The 21286-nt window shown below is 39.4% G+C and overlaps 1 protein-coding gene across 2 annotated transcripts in view; it reads left to right on the top strand.

Annotated features, from left to right (window-relative positions):
- Nucleotides 1-21286, top strand: part of atad2.L (ATPase family, AAA domain containing 2 L homeolog) — a 59650-nt gene that overhangs the window by 23843 nt on the left and 14521 nt on the right. The window contains exons 8-21 of one of the 2 annotated variants that reach the window (XM_041566629.1): nt 4114-4234; nt 4994-5098; nt 5756-5864; nt 6509-6624; nt 7657-7831; nt 7937-8025; nt 8323-8482; nt 8816-8906; nt 12316-12630; nt 14477-14594; nt 17990-18176; nt 20307-20492; nt 20781-20916; nt 21023-21219. In XM_041566629.1, coding sequence (XP_041422563.1) covers nt 4114-4234; nt 4994-5098; nt 5756-5864; nt 6509-6624; nt 7657-7831; nt 7937-8025; nt 8323-8482; nt 8816-8906; nt 12316-12630; nt 14477-14594; nt 17990-18176; nt 20307-20492; nt 20781-20916; nt 21023-21219 — 2105 coding nt within the window. Of the gene's footprint in view, nt 1-4113; nt 4235-4993; nt 5099-5755; nt 5865-6508; nt 6625-7656; nt 7832-7936; nt 8026-8322; nt 8483-8815; nt 8907-12315; nt 12631-14467; nt 14595-17989; nt 18177-20306; nt 20493-20780; nt 20917-21022; nt 21220-21286 lie in introns of both variants that reach the window. The other variant, XM_041566628.1, reaches the window with a different exon arrangement.

Raw genomic sequence — 21286 nt, 5'->3', positions numbered from 1 at the left:
ATACTCGGGTCAAGCGCAAAAACAGTCGCCGGCGTCCAAGAATAGTCGCCGGCGTCCAAGAATAGTCGCCGGCGTCCAAGAATAGTCGCCGGCGTCCAAGAATAGTCGCCGGCGTCCAAGAATAGTCGCCGGCGTCCAAGAATAGTCGCCGGCGTCCAAGAATAGTCGCCGGCGTCCAAGAATAGTCGCCGGCATCCAAAAACGAGACGCCAGCACCTCCAATGGGAGCAAGAACCCTCAGTTTTTTGATTGAAACTTACCAGAAGCTGCTGCATTTCTCACCCTAGGCTTATACTCGAGTCAATAAGCTTTCCCAGTTTTTGGAGGTAAAATTAGGTACCTCGGCTTATACTCGGGACGGCTTATACTCGAGTATATACGGTAGTTCCTCTCCTTCTGTATCAGAGGCTTGTCCCTCCTCAGATTCTGAGGAGTGAGATAATGTGACATGTGCTTTACGCTTGCTAGTTGTAGCTTTTTTGGGTTCCCTGTGAGTAGGGGGTGGTTGTACTGTTTTCATAATCCATTGGAGAAATTCTCCAATTTGAGCTGGTCCCTGATCAGATGTCTGGGCAACAGGTTCATTGTCCCAGATTATTGGGGTGGGACTCTGAGAATGTCTCTGAGGCGTGGTTTGAGAGGGGGTATGTGGTGCTGAGGTAGGTTCTTGCGGAGGTAGTGACTGAATGATCTGTGGGGATAATACAGGAGGATCGGTTGGTAAGGAAGGTTTGGGGCTGGGTTTGCAGTCACCGCAATAGTTGCGCTCAGTTTTCCTGAGGGAATGTTTGCATACCTTGCACTTAGGTAGCTTTTCAGGTCGCTTCTTCTTAACTGACTTAACAACCTCTCTGAGCTCTTGAAGAGAGTCCGTTTCCTCCATAGTGACGACAGTTGTGTCTTACCGCTAACTATGTGGAGTTCTGTCTCTCACCGCAGTTTCTACAGTGTGCGCTGTGCGTAGCGTGCGCTGACGTCATCACGCTCCCTTCTATGGCGCGAAGAAACTGCTGCGCGCCTATCCGGTGCGTTGCTTAGCAACCGGCGGCTCTCCCGCCTAAGTAATTACAGCAGTAGCTGTCCTGTTACTCACATGTGCTCAGTTAAGGTCAGTAGAAACGGCAATATCGTCCTTCCACACTATAGAAGGAGCCACCTGGCCCTTGAGTCCTTCCATCAGGGTATCTCAGTAAGCAATATGGTTCTGTGCGTCACACCTAAATAAAACAAGGTAGCTGCGCGTGCCCCATATTATACCAATAGCGGCAGCTCTGCGTGTCATATTAGCTTCTATCTATGGCAGCTCTGCGTGCCGTATGGGAAACTCAAAAAGGCAGCTCTGCTTGCCAAAGGTCGTCCCTGGAAACGGAAGCGGGTAGCTCCGCATGCTACCTGAGTAGGAGAAGGGCAGCTCTGCGTGCCCTAATGTAGAAAGGGGGGCAGCTCTGCGTGCCACATGATCTTAATAGGGGAGCAGCTCTGCGTGCCCGTCATGAAAAATAAGAAGGGGCAGCTCTGCGTGCCATAACACTGTAGTAAAGCGACAGCTCTGCGTGTCACTAATTCCAGACAAGGTAGCTTTGCGTACCTGAATAATATAAGTTGGTTAAATAACTGAAAAAAAATAAATAAATAAATAAAATAAAAATAAATAAAGAAATAAATAAATAACAATGATGTCCTTCACCTCCGAGGCAGGACAAAGAACTGAGATGAGGAGGTGGAGACAAGCCATATATACAGTGGGAGGGACCATGAGAGCCAAAGATCAAATTTCTGTCCTGCCTCCAGAGGTGAATGAAGACAAAACCCCTGACGTCTGCACTGACAGGAGGGCCGACTAGAGAAATAGTATTTGTACCTGGATAGAGAACTGGCTAAAAGATAGACTACAAAGACATTTTCTAATTGGACCAGTGTTGTTAGTGGAGTACCGCAGGGCTCTGTACTAGGTCCCTTGCTTTTCAACTTGTTTATTAATAACCTGGAGGTGGGCATTGAAAGTACTGTTTCTATTTTTGCAGATGATACTAAATTGTGCAGAACTATAGGTTCCATGCAAGATGCTGCCACTTTGCAGAGTGATTTGTCTAAACTGGAAAACTGGGCAGCAAACTGGAAAATGAGGTTCAATGTTGATAAATGCAGGTTATGCACTTTGGTAAAAATAATATAGATGCAAGTTATACACTAAATGGCAGTGTGTTGGGAGTTTCCTTGAGAAGGATGAGAAGAATCTAGGGGTTTTTGTAGATAACAAGTTGTCTAAGGCACATGCGAGTGGACATGATTACACTTTAGACTAGAAGAAAAGAACTTTCATTTGAAGCAACGTAGGGGGTTCTTCACAGTCAGGACAGTGAGGTTGTGGAATGCACTGCCGGGTGATGTTGTGATGCTGATTCAGTTAATGACTATAAGAGGGACTTGGATGATTTTTTGGACAGACATAATATCAAAGGCTATTGTGATACTAAGCTCTATAGTTAGTATAGATATGGGTATATAGAATTTAATTAAAAGTAGAGGGGTGTGTGTATGGATGCTGGGTTTTCATATGGAGGTGTTGAACTTGATGTAGGTCATCTCAGGTCATTTTGCCTGGTCGTGTGCTTTCAGAAAGAGCCAGCACTTTAGGATGGAACTGCTTTGTCTCAGTGAGACCTGAATTTTACTATTGAGTGCTGTTCTTAGATATTCCAGGCAGCTGTTTTCTTGTGTTAGGGAGCTGTTATCTGGTTACCTTATCATTGTTCTGTTGTTAAGCTGCTGGGGGAAGGAAGGGGATGATACCACTCCAATTTGCAGTAAAGTCACATGACTGGGGGCACCTGGGAAACTGCCAATATGTCTAGCAGCCAGCACCCAGAACTCCTAATTCGCGTCTCCTCCTGCCTGTTCCCTATCTCTACCTGGATGTCGCAACGCTACCTTAAATTAAACCTCTCTAAAACTGAAATGGTTCTCTTTCCTCCAACTAACACCAGTAACATCTAGGAAGTATCCATCCCAGTTAAAAATTCCACTATCACCCCCTTTCCCCAGGCCTGGGGTTATCCTAGATTCTTCCCTGTCATTCACTCCTCATATCCAGTCACTTATTAAATCATATCACTTCTACCTAAGGAACATATCCAAAATACGATCATTTATCACCCAAGATGCTGCCAAAATTCGTATTCACTCTCTCGTCATATCACGTCTAGACGACTGTAATTCTCTTTTAATTGGCCTTCCCCTCCAGAGACTGTCACCTCTCCAGTCCATAATGAACACTGCTGCGAGGCTCATACACCTCAGCAACCGCTCCTCCTCTGCCTCGCCATTCTGTCAATCCCTGCACTGGCTCCCGTTACCTTTCAGAATCAAATTCAAATTAATGACTCTGACTTTCAAAGCACTTCATAACTCTGCCCCACCCTACATCTCTGAACTCATCTCTATATACTCACCCACTCGCTTACTACGCTCCTCTACTGACCTGCTACTCAACTCTTCTCTCATTACCTCCTCACATGCTCGCATTCAAGAATTTGTAAGGGCTGCACCCCTCCTCTGGAACTCTCTCCCACGGTCTGTCCGACTTTCTCCCAACCTTTCTGCTTTCAAGAAATCTCTGAAAACGCACTTCTTTCGAGAAGCCTCCCCTCACTCTGCTTAACTACCAAACGCAACACCACATACAATACCACATTTGTCACCCACTTAATTCGATCTTGCCCACTCCCACACCTTGTGTATTACTCCCTTCCCTTTAGACTGTATGCCTATTCATAGGGCCTTCTTCACCTTTTTGTACCGGTATTGATTGTGATGTTTGTTACTCCATATGTTCTATGTATATAATTCATGTGATTTAGTTGTATAATCACATTTACTTTACAGTGCTGCGCAATATGTTGGTGCTATATAAATACATTTTAATAATAATAATAAATAGCCTCATGTCAGATTTCAAAATTAAATAAAAATAAATCTACTCTTTTTTTGAGAAACTGATTTCAGTGTAGAATTCTGCCTGAGCAACATTATTAACTGATGCATTTAAAAAAAACAAAAAAAAAACACTTTTCCTATTATGCCTTTAATAATTTTTAATGTTTTATGCTTCAGAACCCAGGAGCCATAAAAAGAGTGGTATGTTTTATGCTGGTTCCGCATCTCCAACAAGAAGGTATCATCGCTTTAATTCTGCTGGACCAAGAAGTCCTTACTGCAAAAGACGACTCAATAGGTTTGTAAAAAGAGATTTTATTTTTGGGCTTTCCTTCAGCCCGTATAAGAATGTAAGAAACAAACCACTGTCAATTGCAAAAGTGTCTCTGGTTTAATCCCATGTAAGCCCTAAAATGTGACCTAAAACAATATTTTTTTGGGGGGGGGGGGGGGTTAGGATATTTTACAGTCTATAAACCATCTATAAGCAGCCTTATATTTTTAAGAGCCATATAGACTGATGCGGTAATCCGAGCCCTGACTATCTATCTGGTGAATGTATTTTGTGTTACTTTAAACCCCCCCCCCCTTTTTTTTTTGTTTCATGACAGACTAGAATGGCTCTTATTTTGGAGAACTGGGTATTTTCCACCACAGCATTTTATTATTCTATCAGACATAAGACGGACTAATTAGCCACATGCTATTAAACCTTTGGACTCCAAAGTTATTGAGAAAATGTGGAGGGTTTTTCTTGGTTTGGTTTCTCATACCCTTTCTGACCCCTTCAGCTAATGCATTTTCTGCAAGCTGCGTTACCCAAAAGAACCTAAATTATTCCGAACCTTTGGAATAATTAGCAGATTTCACAGGTGTGCAATGTATAGAAGTATTTAAAAATGTGGCTATGGACATTATACAGGGATTTTGGCTCTTTTCTCTGTTTATAACGCACAACTCAAGAACAAAACAGCTTGGTAAACCACTTTCATATACAGTGCTTTAATAGCACATATTCTACTTTCCAGCAAAAAAATATTTTATTTTTTTTATTTAGGAGAAGGCATGCAATCCATAGTAGTGATTCTACATCATCTTCATCAGATGACGAGGAACATTTTGAGAGGCGTATGAATCGGAGTCGTAACAAAGCTATTAGCAGGTATGTTTCTTCTTCATGTCATTACTTTGTTAAAATACACATTTCTCCTTTGCACTGCTTGGGATGGGCCAAATCTTCATTCCCTACAGGAACAGAGGTTATTGGATCGAACCGAAAATTCTCATCTGGGTTCTGCATCTTTACTACTTACTAACAGCCACTTATTTCAGTTTTCACCTCCCTATTTGGGCTAACTTTACTTAAATCATGTGCTCCCCACCCCTTCTAAAATGGGGAAGAAGCCATTAGCAGGATTACTCTGCCTCCTACCTGCTAGGGCGGAATCTGAATTGCAGGTAAATGGTTAATAACACTGTGATTTACTGGGTTTCCTCTCCCTCAGAAATCTCCCTGTATTCCTGATCAGGAGCCCAAAATATCAGATATGCAGCACTTCTGTTCTATCTCGCTGCCTTTTTTTGTACCCTATGTCTGTTAGCCAGCAGGCTTTTTATTTTCCAGGCCATGAAACTTGCGCTTTCTTGCCTACAGTTGTGTGACACCATAATTGGTGCTCTGTAACTACATGCTTTCTTGGTACACCCAAAGACTGTGTTGGGACAATGTGCCTGTTCTATGTGCACCCTGTTCATTTGCTTGCATGTGTGCAGAAATGTGACACTTTTTTTGAATAGTTTTTTTCTTAAAATCCCAAAGATGCCTTCCTCTTAATCTGCAAAGAGATGATCTCAAGGGCATTCAGAAAGACAGAATGAAAATAGGAGCAAGCCTTGCAGATGTGGATCCAATGCAAATAGATACAACTGTAAGTTAACAGTTTTGAATACTGTTCTGTATTGTCTCTTGTTAGTAAAAGTTTGTGTCCTCCAACCTTGAGTTTAAAAAATTGTAGTCTTCCAAACATCCCTACATGTTACTGGCTATTTTGAAACTGTAAAATTTAAATTAAAACGAACACACTTTGAAATTGCTTCCTGCGGCCTGAATTCCTCCTTCAGAACCTGTTCTAGCCAAAGAGCTGGATAACATCACAAATTGCTCCTACTCCCTTTTGCAATGTACAACCTGGCTTTGTCCTGCGCACGTGCAATATGGCTTTTTTAGCCTTAGAATTAGCATCAGAAGGATTACATTGGAAAAAACAATATTTGAGTGATAGAGGGAAACCGGAGTTGGTGGAGAAAAGTATAATGGTTCAGGTTAGTCTGAGCTAGGATCCAAAGAGGCTGAAATTTAAGTCTGCTTAACCTATAGTTTAGGACCCCCCTAAGAATAGCTCTGCAGTCTGCTGATTCCCCATGAAGAAAATGCTAAATATTTGCAGTGCCACCCTCAATGTTTTTCTTGGAGTTGTCCAAAATGCAAACTTGCTTAGTTCTTAGAAGTGGTCCTTGTAAATACATCTGTATTAAGTCTTGTAATTTGCCACTTTGTTTTTCTCCCTTATAGGTCAGATTCAGCAGTGTTGGTGGACTTACTAAACATATTGCTGCTCTCAAAGAGATGGTGGTTTTCCCTTTACTTTATCCTGAAATATTTGAAAGATTTAAGATACAGCCTCCACGGTGGGTGCCTTCTAAGATTGTATAAAGAATGTAAAATAACAAACAGAACCTGCATTATTTTATGCAGGTTGTGGAATACTTTGTTACATTTTGCAGCATTATATAAGCACCTAATTGAAGCCTTTTACCTAGTGGGTTATGGCCTTTTTGTTTTCTGCTTTTAATCGGTCTTTAATAGTGATGAACGGAATTTTTCCTCTAATTTTCACCGCGAAAATGATGCCCGTAAGCTGAGTGAAAAAATTTGTCTTTCAGCAAAGCTTTGTAGCGCGATTTCACACGTCAAAAATAATTTTGTCACCCATAGACCAATGCATTTAAGCGAATTTTCGCCAAAGCAAAACGGGTCTGATTCGTCCAATCACTAGTCTTTATAAAATGTTTTTACCCAGGATCACTTGTATGTGGCAAATTTATGACACAAGGGCTGTACATCACAAATGTACACAACAGAAGCTGTGTGTGCCATGTACACATCAAAGAAGAAATACTTTAAAATGTAATTGGGTAAACACAATTCTTACTGTTGATTGATTAATATGTTCAGTTCTACTATAGGCTTTTTTGTTCATAAGCAATTGTCACATTGCTTTTCTGAGGTAATAAAAATAAACCCCAGAAAATATCTGATGCAGAACGGCATCATTGAGGCCATATTTAATTTAAATATAAGAACGGAGAGAGGGGGGGGATAATGCTTGAAAGCATTTTGGGATGCCTGATATAAGGCATCATTGCACAAGCATGCAGGTTGGAGCTCTAGGCCTCTGTTTATTTGAATATTCTGGCTTCATTGTTACGTATATGTGTTGTTTTTAGCTTTGTAGATAGACCCCAGTATTATAAACTTTCCAGGTGTGCGTGTTGTTTATTCAAGTAGAGCAAGAACTTGGGCTACAGTCAAAACACAATAATTCTAAAATAATTCACAAAAAAGAAGAAAAGAAAATTCTAATGTGAGACTGCCGGTTATTTTTTCACCTGATTACTGCTGCTTTTGGCAATATGTCTGAAATTCTTTTTCTTTTTCAGTGGCTGTCTGTTCTACGGGCCTCCTGGTACAGGAAAAACTTTAGTTGCTCGGGCATTGGCCAATGAGTGCAGTATTGGTGATAGGAGGGTTGCCTTCTTCATGAGGAAAGGTGCGGACTGCCTAAGCAAATGGATTGGAGAGTCTGAGCGCCAGCTAAGGCTGCTTTTTGATCAGGTATTTTGGCATGTTATACTGTAGCTTTTTTTTTAAAAAAAAATTTATATTTTGGAGGGGGGGTGCTTTAAATCAAATGTAACATTTAAAAATTCTTGTTTATAGGCCTATCAAATGCGCCCTTCCATTATATTTTTTGATGAAATAGATGGCTTGGCACCTGTAAGATCCAGTCGACAGGATCAAATTCACAGGTATATCTAATTCTATAAACAATCTGTATTTGGTACCTTTTCATTAAATTAATGGTGAGACAATACATCTAGAAACAAATGCTGCAGTGCATATTTGTTTTTTTTTTTGTTTTTTTTAATTGTACAATGAGAACTCCCATATGCATTTTATTAGTTTGTATACAGTACTGTCATTGGCAAAGAGGAGCCAGCAAAGCGCACACACCTTGTAAAATACAGTTGATTTTCTCTCAGGGAGGCTGGATTGTTGACATTGAATATATTTTCTCTCGGCAAATCACATTATATTTTCTTTAGTTCTATAGTTTCCACCTTGCTTGCTCTTATGGATGGACTGGACAGTCGAGGAGAAATTGTGGTAATTGGGGCCACAAATAGGCTAGACTCAATTGATCCTGCCTTAAGACGACCAGGGCGTTTCGACCGAGAATTTCTTTTCTCCCTGCCTGATCGAGATGTAAGTGTATTGTGCTAATAAGTGAAATGTATGTATTTTGGAATGGGATGGTAAATTGTTATGGTGCAGCTTTGTATTTCTATATGGAAGGCAGAATGTGCAGCTGCTAAAGCTTTGTTGCCCAACATATACTATTGTTGCATTGTGATAAAGCGGACATATTAAGCATTCTTACAATGACAATACTGGTAGAAAAGGGACTCCCTCCTTATGGGATGATACAGTGCAAAGGGTGAATATTAAAAGTGTCACTGCATCCAGTGCCTCCTCATTTTATACATTTTGTTATAATACTTTCACTAATCCCTCTTCTGCAAATTTTTATGTCGCAAGGCAAGAAAAGAGATTCTCAAGATTCACACGAAGGAATGGAACCCAAAGCCATCAGACTTATTTTTGGAAGAACTGTCTGAAAAATGTGTAGGTAAGACAATTCGGCTTTTTTACATCTTGAATGTGCAGGTATGGGAGCCTATTATACAGAATGCTCCGCGACTGGGGTTTTCCAGATATGGAATCTTTCCGTAATTTGGATCCACTTATAATTACTTTATACATTAAATAAACCCAATTGGATGGTTTTGCCTCCAATAAAGATTAATTGTATGTTAATTGGAATCAAGTACAAGCTACTGTTTATTATGTCAGAGAAAAAGGAAGTAATTTTAAAAAATTTGGATTATTTGAATAAAATGGAGTCTGAGTTGGCTTTCCTGTAATTCAGAGCTTTCTGGATAACTAGTTTCCAAATAGCTGATCCCATACCTGTATTTATTTTATTTGGCATTTCTAGGCCCCCTCCCATTCATCACCCCGTCTCCTCCCCTTCCTTTGTGTAAACATGCAAATTTTCTGCATCAGGTTCATATTACTGGGGATTGGTGCACATAAAATTTTAAAAACTGTCTCCTGTGAATCCCCAGTGCTTCCTAACCAATGGGGGTGTGCTTGGGCAGCTTGCTGCCCCCCTTAAATTCTGCTGCCCTAGGCCCAGGACTTTGTGGCTTTTTCACAAAGCCGGGCCTGGCTGCTAGTCTTGACTTGTGCAGTTTGTTCATTAACGGAATTAGTCCAGATTACACAGTCTATAGTTTGAAAACTGCATGTGGATGCATTTAACCTGACTAGTAGAAATAATTTAGATACAGGTATGCCTTAGGCATAGAGGCGGGGCAGACAATTACTTTCACTTTCCATTCAGCACTTCCTACATGTCACTGCTCTCCCCACATTCCCCCAGTTCTCTTTTAATTGTGTAGCCAGTACATGGGGATGGACATTAGGTCCCACATTCTGGTGCACAAACAAGATTCTGAGATGATGCAAGACTTGTCTTAATAACAGTGTCCACAAAATGGCTTCTGCCTGCTTGCTATAATTTATTGATAAAAAAAAAAAAAAAAGAGTTCAACTCCCCAACAAAAGGTATATGCCCAGACACTCAATGAGTATCGCTAAAAATTTAATACAAAGACGAAAAAGAAAAGAAACCGTGTTTGTGACTGTATAAAATTTCTCCTTGCTTTCTATGCCTTATATAGGATTTCCCGATATATGCTTCTCACAGTTATAGTTACCACTTAATGTATCCACTTAGAATGTAACCTTATCCACTGTGTAAACTTAATTGCAACACTGTTAATAATCTCAAGGATACCAGGGAATACTTGGTTACATCAGTGTGTAATAGATACAAAATTACTTATGCGTTTAATAAAATATCGAAAAAAAGGATCCAGCGTATTATGTATAAATATAAAGTGCTACAATGACTGTGTTTGTGTTCAAATGAATTAATCGCCAACTTCACAATTAGTTCATTATAAATTATTTATTCTAAAATCAATCCCACCATCCGGTGGCTTGATATTAGGGATGCACCGAATCCAGGATTCGGTTCGGGATTCGGCCAGGATTCTGCCTTTTTCAGCAGGATTCGGATTCGGCCGAATCCTTCTGCCCGGCCGAACCGAATCCGAATTTGCATATGTAAATTAGGGGCGGGGAGGGAAATCACGTGACTTTTTGTCACAAAACAAGGAAGTAAAAAATGTTTTCCCCTTCCCATCCCTAATTTGAATATGCAAATTAGGGTTCGGGTTCGGTATTCGGCCGAATCTTTTGCAAAGGATTCGGGGGTTCGGCCGAATCCAAAAAAGTGGATTCGGTGCATCCCTACTTGATATAGAATCAATATGAGCCTATCTTTGCCCTGACGCACGTTTCGCTATCCGCTTTTTCAAAAGGCAATTACTTGTTCGGATTTTGTTGGCGTTTCTTATAGCCGCATGTTCCTTTCCGTAACTTCCGCCCACTACTCGTGTCGATGTCAGTTCTGTATCATCTCGTGAGTGTGGGAGCAGTTCATATGGAACGCAGTGGATAGCGAATCGTGCGTTAGGGCAAAGATAGGCTCATATTGATTTTATATCAAGCCACCGGATGGTGGGGTGGGATTGCGAATTTTTTTTTAAAAAAAATACTCTTCCTGACTTTTACATAATCTATTTTCTCTTCTAAGAAATGTCGGCTTTGCGGTTTTATAGGTTACAATAGCCTCTTCCAATTTAGAAATAGGAAAGGTAAAAATCGAGACCGCAGTCCCGCAGTTTGTCTCTCCAACTTTGTGGTGCTCCTAGGGACTAGAAAAACAATTAAGTTAGATTCCACCCTCTCTACGTTTTTCACTTTTCTATGTCCTTGCTCAAAGAGGAATCTCTGGGTACTTGATCTACGTATACAGTGCTATAAGAATTTTTATAACTTTATTAGAATTAATTGCACAGGTCACTTTAAAATCATGCACTTTAGATCCTAAGGAGGAATAAGTTAAGTGGGTATCAATTAATTGCATAAGTCACTTGAAAATTGATGGATTAAATTGATATATCCGGAGCGACTATCTATCTAATTGATTTAATTTAAAGTACCGGTACATAAAATTGATTTAATTAATAAGGTGGTTTTTAAGAATTCATTGTGGTATTATAAATTAATGGTGTCAATAGTTGATTAAGGTGGCGGATTGTATCTGTTACACACTGATGTAACCAAGTATTCCCCGGTTACATTCTAAGTGGATACATTAAGTGGTAACTATAACTCTGGAAAGTAGGGATGGGCGAATTTGACCCGTTTCGTTTTGCCAAAAATTTGCCTATGGGCGTCAAAAAAAATTCGCGTGGAGGAATTTTTTTGATGTGCATCTTATTTTGACTCACAATGCCATACAAGTCTATAGGCGTCATTTTTTCGGCGAAAAAATTCGCCTATCCCTAGTGAAAAGCATATATCTGGGATATCCTATATAAGGCATAGAAAGCAAGGAGAAGTTTTATACAGTCACAAATAATGTTTCTTTTCTTTTTTGTCTTTGTATTAAATTGTTTGCTATAATTATGAATTCCCAGACTGATGGAAAGAAGATTCAAATAATTCATATAGTGTAATTAGTTAATTTTGCTTGATTAATGTGATAAAAAAGGTTTTTTGAATACTTTTTTTATTTAAACATTAATTAAACACAATAGGATTGTTTTACCTCTAATAAGGATTAATTCTATCTTATTTGGGATCAAGTGCAAGCTACTGTTTTATTATTATCATTATTATCATTATTATTATTATTAATGAGAAAAAGGACCTTGTTTTTAAAAATTTTAATTTGATTAAAATGGAGTCTATGGAAGATAGCCACCCCATAATTCAGAACTTTTTGAATTACTGGTTTCTGCATAATGGATCCCATACCTTTATTGGCAATGTATGGAGGGCGCTTTTTTTTTTCTTTTTATATTTAAGAACTAACTCCTTACTCTTTCATTTCCCTATAGGATACTGTGGAGCAGATATAAAGTCTGTGTGCGCAGAAGCAGCTCTTTGTTCATTGCGCCGCCGTTATCCCCAGATTTATACCACAACAGAAAAATTGCAGCTGGATATTAATTCTATTAAGATTACTGCTAAAGACTTTATTGTAGCCATGCAGAAAATTGTACCAGCGTCCCAGAGAGCCGTTGTATCTCCCGGGCAAGCACTGTCTCCCATAATCCAGCCGCTTCTTCAGAACACGCTTCGTAAAGTCTTGGAAGCTCTGACAAAAGTTTTTCCTCATGCTCTTGAAGAAATCAAGAAAGAAAAACAATCCGGTATGAGTCCAACTACATTGCTGCATTTAGATGCCTTAGTTCTGGGAAGTTGCTTTCCAATTAGGGATTGTTAATGTTATTCGACCTTTTCCAACAGAACAGATAATTTTACCTGCAACTAACCTATACAATATATATTTTTTTTTTCAGTTTCCGGATTCCAGAAATAGACTTTTTTTTTCGATTACTTTCAATGTTTTGTTTTCCACCGTTTTTCGATAATAAATAATTCAATGTTTCGGTTTTATGTCTGGCAGCTCGGTAATCCAGGTGCAGAATCTGAACTACTTACATTTGATACATTTTTCGGCAACATCAGTGGAATATTGGCAACTATTGTGCCCATTATAACATGCCTTTACTGAAACTGGGGAAGTCTGCTCAGCAGGGCCAATGATAAGAAATGTATCCATTTTAAACAGTTTAGCGTTGCTGACCCCACCCCCACCGAGCTGCTTCAGAAAGACATAATTAGGCTTGGGTGAATTTGCCGCCAGCGAAATGTTGCTGACACCCATTAAAGTATATGGGTGTCAAAATTTTTGACGCGCATCATTTTTATTTTGACGCACAACACCATACAAGTCTATGGGCGTCATTTCTGCAGCGAAAGAAGGTGAAAAAAATGTGCCCATCCCTAGACATAAACTGTCCATATGTAAATTATACAATATGTATTTACTTTGCATATGGGCGGATTTATTCTGTTATCTACTCGTGAGTGGCCTCCTTTTAAAGGAGACGTATAGGAAAATTGAAAAGAAAAAACAATTAGTAGGCAATTATAAGTAATATACGGTGTTGCTTTTACATGGTGCTAAAAATTATCTTTAAAAAAAGCCCCTTTATTGGAGCTACCTATAGATGTTCTCTGTTCCCTGTCTGTGTTTCAAATGAGGGGTGGGTGTGTCCTAACGGTCCCTGCCAGAAGCACAGTAGGAGAGGGACAGCCAATCACAGCCCTGCAGTCACACTAGCACAGACATGCTTCAGTTCCCTATCAGGTCCTGCTAGCTGCTGATTGGTTCCTGTCCTACAGTGCAGTGAGCTGAAAGCCACCGGCTCCCCTGCACAGGCTGGGAATTCAGGGAGCAGGAAGTGGAAGAGAAGGGAGGGATTATTGGGGTTTTTGCAGAAATATTCAATAAATCGGCCTGAAACACTACTTTTTTTTTAGCACAATTATTCTATATCTAAATGAGTATAATGCACTGGTACATTCTTATTTTTTTTACACAGTGTCCTTTAAAATCCTTTTGTGGTGGGGCTTTTTTTTGTCAGCAATTCTCACTCTGGTCTAATATCTGGCATATTATTTATATACCCACAGTTTTGCTTCTTGGTAATTGAATAGTATTTATATAGCAAAGTCAAAATTAGGGATGCATTGAATCCAGGATTCGGTTCAGGATTGGGTTTTTTTTTTTTTTTTTTTTTTTTTTTTTTTAGCAGGATTCGGTTTTCGCCGAATCCTTCTGCCCGGCCGAACTTAAATCTGAAACCTAATTTGCTTAGCAAATTAGGGGAGGGAAATCACGTGACTTGTCACAAAACAAGGAAGTAAAAAATGTTTTCCCATTCCCACCCCTAATTTCCATATGCAAATTAGAATTTGGTTCGGTATTCTGCCGAATCTTTCATGAAGGATTCAGAGTTTTGGCCGAATCCAAGATAGTGGATTTGGTTCATCCCTAGTCAAAATTCTTCGAATTGATCGCTAGTTCAGCTAGGAAAGGTTTAAACCTTTCTCTCTATTGATCCCAGTATCCCTTGTTAGACTTATGGTACATGAGTCCCCTAATGTTTTAAAGTGGCTAATTTACTTTTATTTTGCTAGAACCTTCAGGTCACCTGGTGGATGAAGATTTGTTATATAGTGATGATGAAGGCCCATCTGTTTTTGAAAATGGCCTACCTAATAAAACGCCAAACAAACCAAATCGTCCATTTCTTCAGCTTAATACGTAAGTATTCTTTGTAAATTCATAAAATGGCACATAATATGAAGACGGTTGAAGATTTCTAATTTGTTACCTTAACATCTTCCTCTGAATGTAAAGTGGACTTCAACAACAGTTTCTTTTAATTAACTAGGCTGTTTGTTGTGAGACCGTTTAGCATTATTTCTTTGCATGTTTGTGTTTATTAAGCACAGGAGGTTTTGCTTGTTTTAAAGGAAAAGTAAAACTTAGAAATCAGTAAATGTAAAATTGAGTGCTATTGAGAACTTTTGCAATGTACATTTATTTATTTATTTTAAATCCAAGATATTAAAGGTTACATGTTGTAAGGAAAACGAGTGATTCACAGAGCAGAAAATAGAGCAACACCTTAAAGATGGAGTTTAGAACTTTTAGCAATTCAAGGAATGTGACCCTGTTTAATGCTTGATTTTAACCATATATAGTATGTTAAGTGCAGGAGTGATGTATTTTTACCATATATAGTATGCTAGTTGCTAAAATGTATATACTTCTTATATCCTGTGTGGGGGAAACCTATATAAAGCTTCATTTGGGGGGAGGCTCTTTGACTTCTGCCTGGACTTCAGAGTGCCTGGTTATGTTGAAATTGCTGCTGAGCCATTTTATGGAGGGGTCCCTCAGCTAAGTATCAATAAATCTCTTATGCTTGTTTTACTTGTGTGTGTCAGTTTAATCACTCTAAAGACTGAACAAGAGCCCAATCTCAATACACATGTACTGTTAACATCAATGAATTTTGTTACAGCAGCGCCACCTGCTGGTCATTTTCTGACCAGTCTGACCACCAAGTAGTCAAGGAAGTTGTCAGGAGAAAGAAAGAGGCTGCTCTGATGTTTTTCTGGTTAGGAAAAAAAATGTGTAACTTTCTCAAATCTTAATAGCCCCCTCATCAATTTTACCTTCACATTTGTAAACCCTAAAAATCAATGTGGCTAAAAATGGCATATTTTAAATACAGAATTTATTGCACAAGGCTAAAGTTTCAGCTTGTCAATAGCAGCAATGATCCAGGACTTCAAACTTGTCACAGGGGGTCACCATCTTGGAAAGTGTCTGTGACACTCACATGCTCAGTGGGCTCTGATTGGCTGTTGAGAAGCTCAGCTTAGGGCTCGTTACTAATTATCCAGCAGAAAATGAGCTTCCCTGTAATATAAGCTGATGCTACTGGTTTCTGTGCTGCCATGTAGTAATTATCTGTATTAATTACTAATCAGCCTTATATTGTGACATTTCTATTCTATGTGTACTGTATATTGTGAGTGGGTCCCTAAGCTCAGTAAGTGACAGCAGCACTGAGCATGTGCAGTGAATCAGCAGAAAAGAAGATGGGGAGCTACTGGGGCATCTTTAGCAGAAAAGATTTGTGTCTCCAAAGGTCTGTGGTTGCCTTGGGCTGTTACAGAAGCTCAAAACATAATGTAAAACATTTCTAGCTACTTACTTAGTTTAGCTTCAGTTCTCCTTTAAGGTTTACCTATCCTTTTTAAGGTGGCCATAGACACATAGACACACAGATCTTATTGTACGAATAGAGGATTCGTACGATTTTCGGATCGTGTTGCGTGTGCCGACATCTTTTGTCCGGCGGAGATCGGTCAGGTTTGATTTTGACCCGACCGATCCCGCCGGAGCCCACGGCACATCGTAATCGGATCGTTCGGCCATACGGCCGAACAATCAGATTACACCCGATTATAGCCATGTTTGTTAATGCCATATCGGGGAAAGATCTGCTCGTTTGGCGATGTTGCCAAACGAGCGGATCTTTGCATCCATGGCCACCTTAAGAATGACCTTGGATTTTTACTACTTGACCTACTGGAATGAACATTGCGAGTAGCAGTTGGCAAATCTGTTTTCGTTTGTTCAGTACAGAAAGCCTCTGTTAATACATATTGTTCCTTCTTAGACACATCTGAAAGTCTGTCTGCCGTTTGTGCATTCCTGTTCTCTGTGGGAGTAAAGCATATAAGAAGACATTCTCTCAGAACAAAAAATAGAATGAAAAAAAATGATATATTTGGTCTGTATTTTATGTTTACAGTGACCTCCATAGACAAAGGTTCTTGAAAAATGAAGTGCTTTACGCTCAGCTTGAGGGCATTTACATTTCTTAGCTCAAGGATATTAAAACAGGGCTTTAATATTTACCATGGTAAAAGATATGTTGGTTAAAATTTCAGGATGTGTTTTGAGATGATTCTCAGACTAAGGCAACATGATAGGGGCTATGTGCTTGTGTTTATTTAGAGGCTGCAAACATAAAATTTCAGGGTACAGCCCTTTAGGAGGCTGCACCTGCCTTCAACATTGTTGCCTTAGTTTGTCTTTTTCTGTGCTGTGTTGCTATACAGAGAAGCTGAATCCATTGCCGTGTACAATTATGACCCATGCCTTTAATATATTGATATGGTCACAGCCTCCTTGCACTCCTGCTTAATAATAGCAAATTGTTTTATGTTGAGCAACTTTCCCTTTTGCTGTAGCCCACTGAATGAGCCATGTATCTAGATACTGAATTGAAAATTGACTCTAGTAAATGTGTGTGCTTGTCCTGCGGTGCGTAGGAAATGTAACTGAATTATCCTTGTGCTTAGAAATAAGGGATTGCTAAATCTCCATTTTTAGTACCAATTGTTCGTGCTGCTGCTATTTTATTAATTCTTTTGTTACTGACTAGGGCTTGTATTTAGCCAAGATGGGTTTAAAGGACAAGGAAATTAAAACTAAAGAAGTAGGCTAGAAATGTTGTACACTATGTTTACCCAAGGTAACCACAACCCTTTAGCAGTAAAGATGCCCCAGTAGCTCCCCATCTTCTTTTCTGCTGATTCACTGCACATGCTCTGTGCTGCTGTCACTTACTGAGCTTAGGGACCCACTCACAATATACAGTACACATAGAATAGAAATGTCACAACATAAGACTGATTAGTAATTAATACAGATAATTACTACATGGCAGCACAGAAACCAGTGCAATTAGCATCAGAATTTAATAATCAGCAAACCTGTAGCATCAGCTTATATTACAGCCAGGGAAGCTCATTTTCTGCTGGATAATTAGTGACGAGCCCTAAGCTTAGCTTCTCAACAGCCAATCAGAGCCCACTGAGCATGTGAGTGTCACAGACACTTTCCAAGATGGTGACCCCCTGTGACAAGTTTGAAGTCCTGGATCATTGCTGCTATTGACAAGCTCAAACTTTAGCCTCGTGCAATAAGTTACGTTTATAAAATATGGCATTTTTAGCCACATTCATTTTTATGGTTTAGTTCTCCTTTGAAGCAAATTAAATCAAGGTATGTTTAAACAGTTTAGTCTGAAGCAGAACTGTATGTCATCATTGTATACAAATCTATTTCCCCAGGAATGCACGTAATCGTCCAACATCATACAGGCCTAGGCTCCTGCTGGCTGGTAAACCGGGTTATGGGCAAGGAACACATCTGGCTCCTGCAGCTATACATGCCTTGGAGAAGTTCACTGTATACACCCTTGATCTTGCTGTTCTATTTGGTATTGGTGCTACTTCCCCTGAAGAAACATGTGCTCAGGTAACTATACTTTGGCCATTAACATGGTTTCTGTGTATTATTCCTCTTAGATGTGCCATACAGCCTCTGTGCTCCCAACATGTGCAAAACGTGTCTTTCTAAAGGATTTGCTCACCTTACAAACACTTTAGGTTGTTGTTTTCAGAAATACTTTCCATCTTTTCTATTTTTTACAATTTTTCCAAAATCTAAGTTTAATGTTACTCACTGGTGTTTAACAGCTCAGTAATTCAGGTGCAGATTCTGAACAGTTACAATTTGGCAACATTTAGTTGATACATTTCTCAGCAGTATCTCTGGAGTATTAGTGACTGTTGTATCAATGCCAACTTCTGCTCCGCAGGGACAAAGATAAGAAATGTATCAATTTAGAACAGTTTACAGGGTCGGCGACCCCCTTCTCAGAGCTGCTTTAGAAGGTAAAAAATTTAACTTTACACTAGGGATGCACCGAATCCACTATTTTGGATTCTGCCGAACCCACGAATCCTTCACAAAAGATTCGGTCAAATACCGAACCGAATTCTAAGCTGCATATGCAAATTGGAGGTGGAAAGGGGAAAAGATTTTTTACTTGTTTTGTGACAAAGTCCTGCATTTTCCCTCCCCGCCCTCAATTCGGATTCTGTTCTGCCGGCAGAAGGATTCGGCCGAATCCCGAACAGAATCCTAGATTCAGTGCATCCCTACTTTACACTTCAGCCTTAGAAAAACAGTAACACGCAGAAAATAGAGAGTAATTGGATAAAGTATATATTTGTGGTGAACTATTGAAACCATCGGAACTAAAAAAAAGTGTTGAAAGGTGAAAACCCCTTTAAGTGGGTGTATTGATTTTCTTCTGTCAAATTACGCATAAAAAGAGTGTATCAACTTGCACTGTTGTATCTGATACATCTTGTTTATAGCACAGGAATTCCATTTTTAAAACTAAAAAAAAAAAATTTGCATTGGCAATCAGATTCTCAAGAATCCGCTCAAATACATCCTAGTCAAAGAGATGATAAACCAATGATTAATTACACAGTCCATCAAAAAACCCAGCTTGGATGAATAGAGGCCTAGTCATATGGTGTAAAAATGATGATCAAATACAACACACATCACCAGGCATTGCCCTGTAAAAATGAGTACATTTATCACGTTGTGTATTGATGATCAGCAACTGCATACCTCTGTGTAAATCCGGTGTCAAAATTAAGCCGCCACAAAATTAGTTTTTATTACACTGCAAATAATTCTCTCTACAATATAAAATTTCATTCCTGAACCAGCAAGTGTGTTTTTTTTAGTTTTAATATTGGTGTGTAGGTGCATCTCAGGTCATTTTGCCTGGTCATGTGCTTTCAGAAAGAGCCAGCACTTTAGGATGGAACTGCTTTCTGGCAGGCTGTTGTTTCTCCTACTCAATGTAACTGAATGTGTCGCAGTGGGACCCGGATTTTACTATTGCGTTTACCAGGCAGCTATTATCTTTTGTTAGAGAGCTGCTATCTGGTTACCTTCCCATTGCTTTGTTGTTAAGCTGCTGGGGGGGAAAGGGAGGGGGTGATATCGCTCCAACTTTACTCACAGCAGTAAAGAGTGACTGAAGTTTATCCGATGCACAAGTCGCATGACTGGGGGCAGCTGGGAAACTGACAATATGTGTAGCCCCATGTCTGATTTCAAAATTAAATATAATAAAATCGGTTTGCTCTTTTGAGAAACTGATTTCCGTGCAGAATTCTGCTAGAGCAGCACGGATGCGTTTTGGGGGGGGGAAACTTTTTTCCATGACAGTATCCCTTTGTGTTTTTTGCCAGGGCTGACTTGACGATTAAATATTTTCCATGGCCTTTAACAGATTTTGCCAGGTCTGAAGTGGTGTAAAATAATAGCGTCAAATGTGGCATTGGGGGGGGGGGGGGGGCGGCGTAACACCTTGATAAATTTGCTGTTTATTTTAGGGGTTTTTTTCTGCATTATTCTTTTTTACACAGTATGATAAAAATGTCCCATAGTTTGCCTGAAGGGAAAGTAATGAAGATTAACTTATTTCAGTGAGCGTTCTTAATTCTGTCGTATTCAAATTGTTTTTATAATACAACTGTGGATTTGTAACCTTTGATTTTCTTTTTGACTCGTAAGCTTTTTCGGGAAGCTAAAAGAACTGTCCCAAGTATCCTGTACATTCCACATATTCACCTGTGGTGGGAAACAGTCGGTGACACACTGAAGGCAACATTTATTACTTTGCTGAGAAGCATCCCTTCGTTTTCACCTATCCTCCTTCTTGCAACATCTGATGTGGATCATTATAAGTTGCCAAATGAGGTAGATTCTTGTAATAGTTTTTTTGTTTTATGGCTGCCACCTTTGAAACTGCCGCATGAAGACAGAATGAAGAGAAACAGATGCTGAGAGAGGAATAGTGAAGATAAACTTGATTATTTTAGAAACAATATTGATATTTTTTATTTCAGCATGATGAAGCTTAAATTAAATTTTCATTTTCGCCATCGTTTAGCTTTAAACTCTGCTTAACTTCCCTGTATATGTGGTTACGTTTGCATTTACTCGGCATAAGGCATAGAGATTCTTAAAATTAATTATCTTCCACAGTTGCAGGAGCTTTTTGTGGATGATTATGGTGAAGTATTTCATGTTCAGTTGGTGAACAAAGAGGAAAGAAGGGCATTCTTTGAGGATCTTATATTAAATCAAGCTGCCAAAGCACCGGTTTCTAAAAAGAAAGCAGGTTGGTCATCTGGCAATTGTTTCGTTTCTCTTTTTTTTTTTTTTTTTTTTTTTTTTTGTTGTTGTTGTATAATTCCCTTACTATACCATGTATTGTTGTTTGTTAGTTCTGCAGGCACTGGAGGTTTTGCCTCTTGCTCCTCCACCTGAGCCACGCACTCTCTCCGCGCAGGAGCTGAAACAATTGGAGGATCAGGAAGAGAGCACACTGCGAGAGCTGAGACTCTTCTTAAGGGATGTCTCCCACAGACTTGCCATAGACAAACGCTTCAGAGCTTTTACAAAGCCTGTTGATCTAGAAGAGGTAATGCCGTTTTACAAAGTAAAACTTAATACATGCCATGACACTGTCAAATTTATTTAGTGTGGTA

This window comes from Xenopus laevis, chromosome 6L (assembly GCF_017654675.1).
Source record: "Xenopus laevis strain J_2021 chromosome 6L, Xenopus_laevis_v10.1, whole genome shotgun sequence".
Classification (NCBI taxonomy): Eukaryota; Metazoa; Chordata; class Amphibia; order Anura; family Pipidae; genus Xenopus; species Xenopus laevis.
The sequence above is the reverse complement of the archived record's forward strand: the minus strand, read 5'-3'. Positions and strand labels throughout refer to the sequence as shown.